This window comes from Styela clava, chromosome 15 (assembly GCF_964204865.1).
Source record: "Styela clava chromosome 15, kaStyClav1.hap1.2, whole genome shotgun sequence".
Taxonomy (NCBI): domain Eukaryota; kingdom Metazoa; phylum Chordata; class Ascidiacea; order Stolidobranchia; family Styelidae; genus Styela; species Styela clava.
Window position 1 is genome coordinate 3,905,813 of NC_135264.1, and position 13,593 is coordinate 3,919,405.

The 13,593-nt window shown below is 36.3% G+C and overlaps 2 protein-coding genes across 2 annotated transcripts; both read left to right on the forward strand.

Annotated features, from left to right (window-relative positions):
- The first annotated feature begins 341 nt into the window (after positions 1-341).
- LOC144411824 (uncharacterized) lies at positions 342-3,258 on the forward strand. The gene is made up of 4 exons (XM_078109430.1): positions 342-651; positions 882-1,032; positions 1,362-1,477; positions 2,854-3,258. The coding sequence occupies exons 1-4, from the start codon at positions 400-402 to the stop codon at positions 3,157-3,159; spliced, it is 825 nt and encodes a 274-aa protein (XP_077965556.1). The 5' UTR covers positions 342-399; the 3' UTR covers positions 3,160-3,258.
- Positions 3,259-7,903: 4,645 nt separating this feature from the next.
- On the forward strand, positions 7,904-10,840 carry LOC120333974 (uncharacterized). Its single transcript, XM_039401404.2, has 4 exons — positions 7,904-8,256; positions 8,493-8,643; positions 8,977-9,092; positions 10,504-10,840. Exons 1-4 carry the CDS (start codon positions 7,960-7,962, stop codon positions 10,807-10,809), a joined length of 870 nt encoding a protein of 289 aa, XP_039257338.1. The 5' UTR covers positions 7,904-7,959; the 3' UTR covers positions 10,810-10,840.
- Positions 10,841-13,593: the final 2,753 nt, after the last annotated feature.

Here is a 13,593-nt window from a genome sequence, read left to right on the forward strand (position 1 = left end):
ACGACATTCGTGCGAAGCCCAATTTTATTTATTTTTGAAATGTATGCCACCTGGGAGTGTTCTGCACGGTTCCATTACATTCGAACCCACGTACATTTGAACCCACGACAATTGCACCTGCATACTATTGCACCTATGGACATTTTTTTGTTTTACGGATACCCTAACAACCCATTTCAGCACCGGCATATAGATTGAACCCGCGGATATACACATGGGTTGAAATGTACGTGGGTTCAAATGTACGGTCACCGTACTGCACAGTCACGGCGCACTGGACTGAATATTTATCTTCGCATTGACCTACATTGGTTAATCATCAACTTGGCATTTGCTGCTTTGCTGACTATATGTATGTGACTCGGCAACCATGAGACATTACGAACACGAAGCAGCAATATGAAGGTGATATCAGCCGGCTTTCCAAAAACTGGAACCAAGACTATGACTGTTGCTTTAAAAACATTGGGATTTAATGTTTACGATTACATGGAAAACAGTACAATTTTAGGCAAAGATTGGGAAATAATATTTAAAGCTGGCGGCACCACTGAAGATTTTCGAAGAATGTACGAAAATGTGGATGCTGTGTCTGATGTACCACCATGCTATTTCTGGCAAGAACTTCATAAAGCCTTTCCGGACGCAAAAGTAACATCTAATTTGTAATAGGCTACAACAGAATTCTAGCGAAACATTTCTTTAATAATGGAGGTTATAATAAGGGGAAAGATTTATAGATACAGTTAATAGCAACGAGCAAGCAACGCTGATGGTTGGTGCATCAAATTCGAGATCGGCTGCATGAGTTTAAATTGAGATTACGACATATGATATATATTGATATAAATACATTTAAAGCACAATTTTAACATTTGCAGATAATTTTGACTACCAGGGATGAAGATTCATGGTTTAAGAGTTTAGTAACGCAGATGCGATCGGTTGAATCGAGTTGGACTTTGAAATTAATGTCACTCCTAACACCCTCTGGATATTTGTCGTTCAATATTTTATCGGATCATTGTGTTGGTAAGGAATACGTATATTACATCATTTCGTTTAACGTGTTTTAGTTGTTGCCAATATTAAACCACTTATGTATGTATCCAGAAAAAATAAAAAATTTGCAACATTTCAGTTCAAACGAATTTGTAACATTGGTTTGTGCGGAGCAAATATTTATTCTGTTTTGTGTCAAAGAGAGACTAAAATCATCATTACTGCTCTGAAAATAGCACATTGGGAAAATAATCATGAAACCCTAATCATGAGACTTTTTTCAATTCTAGAATTAGAATATGAATTTGTATTTTCTTTTTTCATGCGATAATTTTACGAAACATTTTGATATTTTTCAGGTCGGGTAATATTTGGTCTTAGAGATTCATTGTTCTGGAAGCCATTCAGACGAGTGACTTTAAACGAGCTACTTCTAAAATTAAAATTTAGAAAGCACAACTCACACGTAATCCAGGTATACTAAAACTGTTTCCACTCAAGTTATTTTTAAAGTGAATTTGATAAATGTTTCATTCATTACAAATATTAATGCTTCAACTGTGCAAATTATGCAATCACTATGAAATCGAATGGAGCCAAGCGGAAGAAAAAGACTCGGAAGTGTAAAACAGCGCGACTCTCGTGGAGTGTGTGTAGTATTCGAGCGTATGGCGTTTTTAACAATTTAAGTCTTTTGCGCCACACATTTGAAACAAATATATTCTCGATATGCCTATATTATTTTCCAGTTTACTTTACAAAATCCGTTATTGAAAGGAAGATAAGACAGTTGCTGGAAATGGATTTGATATAAAAATCAATGCCATAATCGCGACATTTCAGCTATACATAAACATTTCATTGAAAAATATTCCACAACCTGTCTATTCTACAGATTTACTAGACAAGCAGCATTTTGGAAATTGCGTCCTACAATGGCAAACAAAATTTGATACATAATCTTATGGGCCACAGAAGATAGATTCCGTCATGGTCATAATTTACTACCAACTCTCGAAAACATCTTGAACGAGCCTCAAGAAATTGAAATATGGTCGCCAAATATCATTCAATTTCTCCACGTAAAGACGCAAGTCAGTAATCATACAATTTTGTATTCTCTGCTAAACCTCCAAATCGGCATGAACCGACAGATCGGCAAAGGTTTCAACATTCAATCGGGGACAGCTAGGGTTTTGTTTTTTACCAATTCTAAATCAAACATCTTGTTTTAAAACGAGGGCTTGTTTTAAATCGATTTTTTTCTGTTTTTTTCGCATTTTTCATTGAAATACCCCTTGCAAAACCGTAAACCTAAGCCAAAACGTTGCGTCCTGTAAAATACACACGCTTCCGCAATAATATTCTCAAAAACGTAAGTAAAAACTGTTGCTTTTTTGATTTTCACTCTTATCGGGTACACCCGTAAACTGCATTGTATGTCCACGTGGAAATGTAAATGGGTACAAATATTCGTTGTTGCAAATGTACGTCAATGCAAATGTCAGTGGGTGCAAATGTCCATTAGTGCAATGCATACGGGTGCAAATGTACGCAGGTGCAATTGTCTATGAGTTCAAAAGTCCATTGGTTCAAATGTCAATGGGTGAAATGTCCGTGGGTTCAATTGTACGTGGATGCAAAGATAATGGTTACCATTCAATTAAATATGTGTTCAGCTTCAATGCATATTGCCGGTTTGGAAAAACAAGGGTGGTTTGTAATATTTTACAGAAAAATATATTTTGAAATTTTTAATAATATTTTAACATCAACTACAGCCATGTTGATTCCGATCATACATTTTCTCATTGCGCCACACTTTTTACTCATTATCTTTGTCTTTTACAGAATGCACCTCCTAAAAAACTTCTGGTTTACAATTATCGTCAAGGATGGGAACCTCTTTGCAAGTTTTTGGGGGTCCCCGTACCTGACGTACCATTTCCTCACAAGAATAAAGGCGCAAATCTTGTTGACGAATATCTTGCCACTGATCCGATCATGATCAAGATTGAAAAAGAATTGATGCTGTCGTTGGCTACCATATTAGTTCTTTGTTGCATTGGTGGATACTGTTTATTCAGTTGGGGGCCAACGAATATCTGGAACTTTCTATGCAGCGCAGTTGAAGCATCATGGAATAAACTTGTCTAATTTTCTTGCTAATTCCTAAATAAAACCTTTATAATGATATTGTAACAATCATACGATATGAATATACTTCACGTCTTTCGATATTCGACAGAATTTAATTAAATTTTATGTTGTTTTTCTAATATTGCAATTTCATTCGTAAATAATCCTAATGCACATAAATGCCACAATGATTTCAATACGAGAAAATTAGCTGGCTTTAGTGATCTCGTTGTCTTCCACAATACCTTACTGTAGTATTTCCGACATTTACGTACCACCATATCGCAACAATTGAGAACGCGGAACCGCCACAAGGTACGGCTTTTAATTTTGATGAGGTTATCACATAACAATAAATGAATCCCACAAAGCAGTGGTTCTTAAAGTATGGGTCGCGACCCAAACATGGGTCGCGGAAGGTTTAAAAATGGTTCGCGACAAGGTCGTCAATGCAAGGGCAATCTAAGAGAAGAAGGACGAATTTTCAGCTTTCCCAATGTTTCAATTTAGCTTTTAAACTCTGGGGTATTTGCAAATAATGAAATATAAAATTTCATTCACGGAAAGAACTGTCTTGAGCTCATTGTTACATCACAATTCTGATATGCCAGTCACGTGTATTATTTTTATGGTATCGGTAACCATGCACGTCGCTTGTCGTTGTGTTGACCGCGTGGAATGTCGTCTTAGTGGATTAAAATAACCAAAAATGGGTGTCTTTTTGGTAATGTAAATTGTAATAGACGACGCAATAAAAAAGCTCGCTTCTCGACATTAGATTATTCAATATCTAGAGAAAATGTGACTTCATCTCGAGGCACCATTTACCCCGAACGAAGCAGTGTGTGCACATTTGATGAGTAAAAAGTTGTATATTGCGAGAGATACCGAAGGCCAGCTAGGATGTCGTGTTTGCGACGGACAGCGGACGCCTTTTCTGCTACAATTCGCGACAAGGCACTTGTGCGAGCGAGGATATTTGGCACTGACGGTTATCAAAACTAAGCTCGCAATCGCCTCGATACCCGTGACAACTTGCGTATTGCGTTAAGTAAAATAGAGCTGTGTATTGAAGATATAATGAAAAGGAAATTTCAGTTTCATCAATCTCACTGAGTCAATGGACTGTTTCTAATAAATAGTTGTCTGTATTTGAGTCAAACTGTACTAACATTAAAAACACATTTTGCGTTATTTAGGATTGGGTCGCGAGTATTCATAAAACTCAGATTTGGGTCGCGCTCGAAAAAGTTTAAGAACCACTGCCATAAAGCCTACAGAAATTTTGGAGATAAATAAATGAAAAAGCCTTCTAGTGACGACAACAATCTTTATTCACAAAAAATTTCAAGCAAATGGTCTAGCTCTAGCAGGTAAAATAGAAAAGACAAGAAAAAAAATAATGACAACAACAATAACAAAACGATCAATGGATTTATTTTGTGTCCAGCATACCCTTTGTTTATCAATACCAGGTTGAATAATCAAATATAGAGAATTATTTGGGGAAATGTGGTTCATTTACACAGGAAGAGACGAAGGATTTGTCCCAAGTTGTCAACCTGACTATAACCTTAGATCTATTCTATCTAGAGTTCCAGGGTGTTATAATAATATCATTTTTCCTAAAACCTAATTGCTTACCAGGTTTAACCTTGAGAATATAGCTGGATATATGGGTTATCACAAAGAATGTGAATATAATAGGTAAACAATAAAAATATTTTACGAAATTGATATGTGCAATATTAGGATTAATTAATTTTGTTTTTCACTCTTTTCACACGAATTAGGTTTATTTGGTATTCCTAGAAATGAATGGCTAGAGTTGAATAAAGATTGGTAGTTGAATTGTTCGGTTCCAAACTTGCGTGGAATTGCAGCTGGACCCGTTATTATTGATAAATCGAGATTCCCTACAACGTCAATGGAATTGAATGATTTACCGTTCAAGTCAATCATTTTGCAACATTGAATTTGTCGGGATTTGATTTTTTACATATATATTTATGACTATCAGTTCTCCCCTCCCAAGAAGTGTCCATGCTATTTGTCATCCAATTCGCCCCCTAATTTTGTATATATGATATCAATTCGTTATTTTTAACGTGCGGCGTTTAAGGAATGGGATGAACTACGGCACCAGTCAAGCGTGATGATTGTTTTCGGCCGATTAATGGACTAGTTGACAACAAAACGGAAGCACTTGGCTCTTTTTTTCTCATGTCACCTTGGTTGCCTAGAACTGTTTGCGTCTAATTATAAATTCACCCGTTTTGATTGACGTTTCATCGTGTCAGATGATTCAACTAATGGTAACGAAGAAATGAGAAAAATAACAAGAGAGCTACGCACAAATATATGGACACGTTAGACCAGAGCGAATCAGTCTTTACCGGTACCTTTGACGCTACCGGTACCCTCAAAAAAGTTCTGAATTTCCAGTAGCCAGAATTTTGCAGAATCAAAATGTACAGCCAGTCATCACACTGACTAAAATCCGTGTTCCCATGGATAAAAAATAATACAGCAAAATTTTAGACGAAATATCAAATTTCATAGAATTCACGCAAAATTTTGAAATAAATAAAAGACAAAAAAATTGAATCCCACCACTGGTTATAGGTAGTCGCATAGTTAAAATTCCCATTTTAATTGACTAGGGTGATAATAAGTGATTAGAGGTAAACATTGCAATTGTCCATGCAATAACTATACGTGGTACGGTTTGCGAGTTTCGTACATAAAACAGCAATACTGAAGTGATAACAGCTAGCTTCCCCCAAACTGAAAACAAATTAATGGATGTTAAGGAAGCAAAGTCAACATACGATTTTTAATCTTCTCAAATTTCAGCATTGTAATGAATACCAAGTCCTAGTGTGATTACAATTCAAAAATTTTATATATATGGAATTTTTGAAACCAGAAATATTTTCATGAATATATGTGGATATTTTATATCAAATTTAAAAATATAATCAGGAGATCATTAGACCATCAAACATTTTTTTCGCAAAGTATCCATATAGGAGATCAATCTTATCAAACGCTCGTTCAATGACTATAACGCAGGGGTCCCAAACTCGCGGCCCGCGGGCCAATTGCGGCCCGCAGGACGATATTTCGCGGCCCCCGCCTTGGTATGAAAGTTTAATGTTAGTGCGGCCCGTAAGTAACTCAGCTCAGTTAGAATGATTGATGCATTTAATATATGATCAGGACAAGTAGAGCAAAACAAAATATTTTGTAATCTACCCCCGGAAGGAATATGCGGTACGGTAACCTACTAGTACCGTACCTGTAGGCGTGATATTCGATGGACCTTTGACCCCGAAGAAATTTTTTTATACCTTACCATTGCAAATTCTTGGTGCTGATTTTAGAGGTGGCTTCGCGAGTTGAACCCTGTAAACTGGGGTATATGTTTCACGTCATCATTTTGATTCAAAACATTCAACAACCTGTTTTTCAAGAGTACGGTACCGGTAGAGAAGTTTAACCTAGTCTATCACAGCTATTTCTAGCCTAATTTTTGATTACGGCAATTAAGCTACGACGCCCAAGCAATCAGAATGATCATTGAGTTCTTTGATTCATACTTGAATTTCTGAAACACAACCCAAAACTAACAAATAGCATGCAAAAACGAGGTAATGTTTACAAACATGCCTGAAAATCTTTCTGAGTGACAAGTGTCTGAGCGTTTGCGAAAAAGTCTATTGTTACGCCATTTTTTGCATCTTGTTGATTAGCCCATGTTACGGAATAAACAAGGATGTAGATGCTCGGGGAAAGGTCAATCGCGGAATTACTTACATTTATGTTTTTGACATGTTTGGCGTATAGAAAAACAGGGAAATAGATTTACCCTTTTAAGTTTAATTAATGCTTTTATTGTGAAAAACCGGATGCGGCCCGGACTCACTAAGGCTCTGTCTCGGCGGCCCCCAGGTAAATTGAGTTTGAGACCCCTGCTATAACGATCGGAGACCCCCCCCCCCCCAAAAAAAAAAAATTATAACTAAATTATAACTCGCTAATCATATGACATAATTTATCCAAAATCAATAGGCTTTTGGTCCGAGATATGATGAATGCACATGGAAAATTTGGAGCAGATTCAACCTCGCTCTCGTGAAATATCGCGTAACATACGAAAGTGTATAACAGACAGACAAACAAACAAATACCTATCAACATACTTACCCATCAAGATCGATAAGTAATTAACACATTCCATCAACTGGGACAAAAGCTTAGCAGTAACTTTGCAAATGCTTAGATTAACTGTTTATGATTAGGTGGAAAACATTACGATTGTGGCTAGTAATGGGATTCAAAATTTTACAAAAAGGTTCTTTTACTCACAACAGGTCATTTCAAAAAACCATGCCGAAGGTATTCCTCTAAAAATTAGATCGGGTTCTCCGATTATCACGACATTCGTGCGAAGCCCAATTTTATTTATTTTTGAAATGTATGCCACTTGGGAGTGTTCTGCACGGTTCCATCACATTTGAACCCCCGTACATTTGAACCCACGACAATTGCACCTGCATACTATTGCACCTTGGACATACTATTGGACTATACTATTGGACATTTTTTTTGTTTTGCGGATACCCTAACAACCCATTTCAGCACCGGCATATAGATTGAACCCGCGGATATACACATGGGTTGAAATGTACGTGGGTTCAAATGTACGGTCACCGTACTGCACAGTCACGGCGCACTGGACTGAATATTTATCTTCGCATTGACCTATATTGGTTAATCATCAACTTGGCATTTGCTGCTTTGCTGACTATATGTATGTTACTCGGCAAGCATGAGACATTCCAAACACGAAGCAGCAATATGAAGGTTATATCAGCCGGCTTTCCAAAAACTGGAACCAAGACTATGACTGTTGCTTTAAAAACATTGGGATTTAATGTTTACGATTACATGGAAAACAGTACAATTTTAGGCAAAGATTGGGAAAAGATATTTAAAGCTGGCGGCACCACTGAAGATTTTCGAAGAATGTACGAAAATGTGGATGCTGTGTCTGACGTACCACCATGCTATTTCTGGGAAGAACTTCATAAAGCCTTTCCGGACGCAAAAGTAACATCTAATTTGTAATAGGCTACAACAGAATTCTAGCGAAACATTTTCTTAATAATGGAGGTTATAATAAGGGGAAAGATTTATAGATACAGTTAATAGCAACGAGCAAGCAACGCTGATGGTTGGTGGCGGTGCATCAAATTCGAGATCGACTGCATGAGTTTAAATTGGGATTACGAAATATGATATATATTGATATAAATACATTTGAAGCACAATTTTAACATTTGCAGATAATTTTGACTACCAGGGATGAAGATTCATGGTTTAAGAGTTTAGTAACGCAGATGCGATCGGTTGAATCGAGCTGGACTTTGAAATTAATGTCACTCCTAACACCTTCTGGATATTTGTCATTCAATATTCTATCGGATCATTGTGTTGGTAAGGAATACGTATATTACATCATTTCGTTTAACGTGTTTTAGTTGTTGCCAATATTAAACCACTTATGTATATACCCAGAAAAAATAAAAAATTTGCAACATTTCAGTTCAAACGAATTTGTAACATTGGTTTGTGCGAAGCAAATATTTATTCTGTTTTGTGTCAAAGAGAGACCAAAATCATCTTTACTGCTCTGAAAATAGCACATTGGGAAAATAACCATGAAGCCCTCCCTAATCATGAGACTTTTTTCAATTCTAGAATTAGAATATGAATTTGTATTTTCTTTTTTCATGCGGTAATTTTACGAAACATTTTGATATTTTTCAGGTCGGGTAATATTTGGTCTTAGAGATTCATTGTTCTGGAAGCCATTCAGACGAGTGACTCTAAACGAGCTACTTCTAAAATTAAAATTTAGAAAGCACAACTCACACGTAATCCAGGTATACTAAAACTGTTTCCACTCAAGTTATTTTTAAAGTGAATTCGATAAATGTTTCATTCATAACAAATATTAATGCTTCAACTGTGCAAATTATGCAATCACTATGAAATCGAATGGAGCCGTGCGGAAGAAAAAAGACTCGGAAGTGTATAACAGCGCGACTATCGTGGAATGTGTGTAGTATTCGAGCGTATGGCGTTTTTAACAATTTGGGTCTTTTGCGCCACACATTTGAAACAAATATATTCTCGATATGCCTATATTATTTTCCAGTTTACTTTACAAAATCCGTTAGTGAAAGGAAGATAAGACAGTTGCTGGAAATGGATTTGATTAAAAAATCAATGCCATAATCGCGACATTTTAACTATACAAATACATTTAATTGAAAAATATTCCACAACCTGTCTATTCTACAGATTTGCTAGACAAGCAGGATTTTGGAAATTGCGATCTACAATGGCAAACAAAATTTGATACATAATCTTATGGGCCACAGAAGATAGATTCCGTCATGGTCATAATTTACTACCAACTCTCGAAAACATCTTGAACGAGCCTCAAGAAATTGAAATATGGTCGCCAAATATCATTCAATTTCTCCACGTAAAGACGCAAGTCAGTAATCATACAATTTTGTATTCTCTGCTAAACCTCCAAATCGGCATGAACCGACAGATCGGCAAAGGTTTCAACATTCAATCGGTGACAGCTAGGGTTTTGTTTTTTATCAATTCTAAAACAAACATCTTGTTTTAAAACGAGGGCTTGTTTTAAATTAATTTTTTTTTCTGTTTTTTTTGCATTTTTCATTGAAATACCCCTTGCAACGCCGTGAAACTACGCCAAAACGTTGCGTTCTGTAAAATACACTCGCTTCCGCAATAATATTCTCAAAAACGTAAGTAAAAACTGTTGCTTTTTGATTTTCACTTTTATCGGGTACACCCGTAAACTGCATTGTATGTCCACGTGGAAATGTAAATGGGTACAAATATTCGTTGTTGCAAATGTACGTGAATGCAAATGTCAGTGGGTGCAAATGTCCATTAGTGCCAATGTCCATGAGTGCAATGCATACGGGTGCAAATGTGCGTAGGTGCAATTGTCTATGAGTTCAAAAGTCCATTGGTTCAAATGTCAATGAGTGCAAATGTCAATGAGTGCAAATGTCCGTGGGTTCAATTGTACGTGGATGCAAAGATAATGGTTGCCATTCAATTAAATATGTGTTCAGCTTCAATGCATATTGCCGGTTTGGAAAAACAAGGGTAGTTTGTAATATTTTACAGAAAAAAATATTTTGAAATTTTTAATAATATTATAACATCAACTACAGCCATGTTGATTCCGAGCATACATTTTTTCATTGCGCCACACTTTTTACTCATTATCTTTGTCTTTTACAGAATGCACCTCCTGAAAAACTTCTGGTTTACAATTATCGTCAAGGATGGGAACCTCTTTGCAAGTTTTTGGGGGTCCCCGTACCTGACGTACCATTTCCTCACAAGAATAAAGGCGCAAATCTTGTTGACGAATATCTTGCCACTGATCCGATCATGATCAAGATTGAAAAAGAATTGATGCTGTCGTTGGCTACCATATTAGTTCTTTGTTGCATTGGTGGATACTGTTTATTCAGTTGGGGGCCAACAAATATCTGGAACTTTCTATGCAGTGCAGTTGAAGCATCATGGAATAAACTTGTTTAATTTTCTTAATAATTCTAACATATTAATTTACCTTACGATAACATATTTTGTGTTGTTCTTTCAATATTGCAATTTCATTCTTAAATAATCCTGATGCACATGTTAGTGGAAATAATGAAAATAATTTATTTGATTAGATTGTCTTTCTTCCGGTCGACCAGCAATTAAATACGTTCTATAATCTCGCGATGCGTTTTTATTGACTTTAGATAAGCAGAGAACAGTTTCTCAAGCAGATTGACTCCGTGAGCGTGTTGCGACCAGCTTATAGTCTAGTCACCTAGTGATATCACTGCTACGCCACAATCTTTTTAATCCGAACAAATAGCTGGCTTTAGTGAACTCGTTGTCTTCGATATTCCCGGTACCTCACCGTAGTATTCCCGACCATTTATAAACTCTTATTCCCGACGTACCGATCGCAACGATAGCAAACGCGAACGTGGAACCGCCACAAGGTGCACGCAATTCTTAATTTTGATGACGTTATCACACAACAATAAACGAATCCCATAAAGCCCACAAAATTTTTGAAAATAAATAAATGAAAAAGCCTTCTAGCGACAACAACAATCTTTAATCACTAAAAATGTCAAAGCAATGGGTCTAGCAGTTAAATAGAAAGGACAAGAAAAAGAATACTGACAAAAGCAATAACAAAACGCTCAATAGATATATTTAGTGTTCGTTTATCAACACCAGTATGAATAGTCAAGTATAGAAGTATTTGAGGACATTCAGTTTATCTATATCAAAGACAGTTTGGTAGGAGTGTGATTGAGTACCAGGTTATTGCTTTGGAACCAGTGGATCACCAACAAATGTTTTAAAACAATTTTCTCCAGTGCAGATTTGACAAATTGTACTATTCGCTCTTTTATTTTTATTAGTTTTCGGTTTCCAGAATCAAAACCATCAGAATATTGTTGCATTTGTATTTTTAGGTATTTGCATAATCGATATTTGCTTTTCAGAACTTCAGAGCAAGTGGGCTACTTTTCCTGAACTTTTCAATTTTTTGTAGATCAAAATAAAACACCGGTGGGATATGGATCGTCGTTTCAGAGCTTTTGGTGAAAGTGTTCACTAGCACCTTTGTAATATGTCGTAATGGAGCTTCATTCTCTTTTATCCATCGCAGATATGACAGTTCGCTTGTCGGTTATTTGTTTTTAAATATGTCTTGTTTGACGGGTCTAAAGAGATTAGATTAGATTTGAAACACATTGAATGTCGATTGGTTGGTTTGATTTGTGGAGTCTGTCTCGAGATTTTACCGACGAGGATTTTGTCTCAAGTTGTCTATCTGACGATAACCAGCAGTATAGTATAATCAATTGAAACACTTTATGGACGTTATTGCAGTTCCGATAATATTATATATACAGAATACAATGTAAAACTCTTAGATCGATTCTATTCTGATTAACCTTGAGAAGATAGCGGAATATATAGGTTTTTACTAAGAATGTAAATATAATACGTCAACAATGAAAAGATGCAATAAGGAGCTTGTCCGGATGCAGTTTTACATATGATTATCAGTTCTTCCCCCCCAAGAAGTGTCGATGCTAATGGTCATCCAATTCGTTTGTTTATCAACAACTGTACGTCCATACCCCGTCTACCACCTTGTATAATATCAATGGTATTATTTTCAACTCGCGGCGAGTAAGGGATGGGGTGAACTATTTGGACCGGCGCTACGGCGCCAGTCAAGCGTGATGATTGTTTTTGGCCGGATGGTAGACTAGTTGACAAGGCACCATGTAACCTTGGCTGCATAGAACTGTTTGCGTTTAATTATAAATATAAATTCACCCGTTTTGATTTACGCTCCACCATGTCATATGATTCAACTAATTGTTACAAAGAAGTGAGAGAAATAATAAGTGTTATGACAAACCTTTCCAACAGCGAGTTCTGAAACCAATACGTAGGGAGTATTTTTGACTTCGGTGCAGCCATTTCGACGATATTGAACTTTGTTTGAATAATAAATCGGATCACTGGCTCGACGATCTGAAGCGACCTACGTTCACACTAGTCTTGGACTACTTCAGGATTTGAGCACATATAGGGTGTCTCAAAAACGTCGTGTCACACGTGTAACACTTGTACCACATGTCTTACTTGTCCCACGTGTGCCATTTGTCTCACGTTTACCACTTGTCTCACATGTGTTACTTGTCTCACGAGTCCCACTTGTCCGACGTATCACATTTGTCTCGCTTGTCCCACTTGTCTAACGTGCCCCACTTGTACCGTGTTCCCCACTCGTTCTACATGCCCCACTTGTCCCTAATACTTTTTTATTGGAGTGGTAACTAGTTTTTATTGGAAAATAATTCTGATGGATTGTATGTACTTGGGAAAAATTTCACTTTTATATAAAAGATAGAGCAATATTTTGAGGCTGTAGAAATTGGTTTATAGATGAACTATTCCCGATTAAACTGAAGAATACAATTACTATTTATGACAGATATTTTTCAATAAAAAAATTCGAATAAACATACAGTAAAAAAAACATTTTACAGCTTTTCTTAGTATTGAATTGAAAAATTATCCGATTGTTCGGTTCTGAGTACGTAATGATATTGACAAGACGACTTTGCATATATATGATATATATGAGTATATTGTCGATTGAATAAATTCAAATCTGATTGTAACATTAACAATTAGCCTATAGCTCTATACAATGCAGTGTTTAGTAACCGTAATACATCATGCCGTCTGAGTTTCAAAAAAGTCAGTATCAGTAATATTTTAAATATCACA

Bases quoted from the DNA above. Each gene is read 5' to 3' on its own strand.
- LOC120333974 (XM_039401404.2), top strand. From the start codon at position 7,960: ATGTTACTCGGCAAGCATGAGACATTCCAAACACGAAGCAGCAATATG. The intron at 8,257-8,492 runs GTAACATCTAAT...TAACATTTGCAG, and splicing joins AAGCCTTTCCGGACGCAAAA to ATAATTTTGACTACCAGGGA. The intron at 9,093-10,503 runs GTATACTAAAAC...TGTCTTTTACAG, and splicing joins ACAACTCACACGTAATCCAG to AATGCACCTCCTGAAAAACT.
- LOC144411824 (XM_078109430.1), top strand. From the start codon at position 400: ATGAAGGTGATATCAGCCGGCTTTCCAAAAACTGGAACCAAGACTATG. The intron at 652-881 runs GTAACATCTAAT...TAACATTTGCAG, and splicing joins AAGCCTTTCCGGACGCAAAA to ATAATTTTGACTACCAGGGA. The intron at 1,033-1,361 runs GTAAGGAATACG...GATATTTTTCAG, and splicing joins TTTATCGGATCATTGTGTTG to GTCGGGTAATATTTGGTCTT.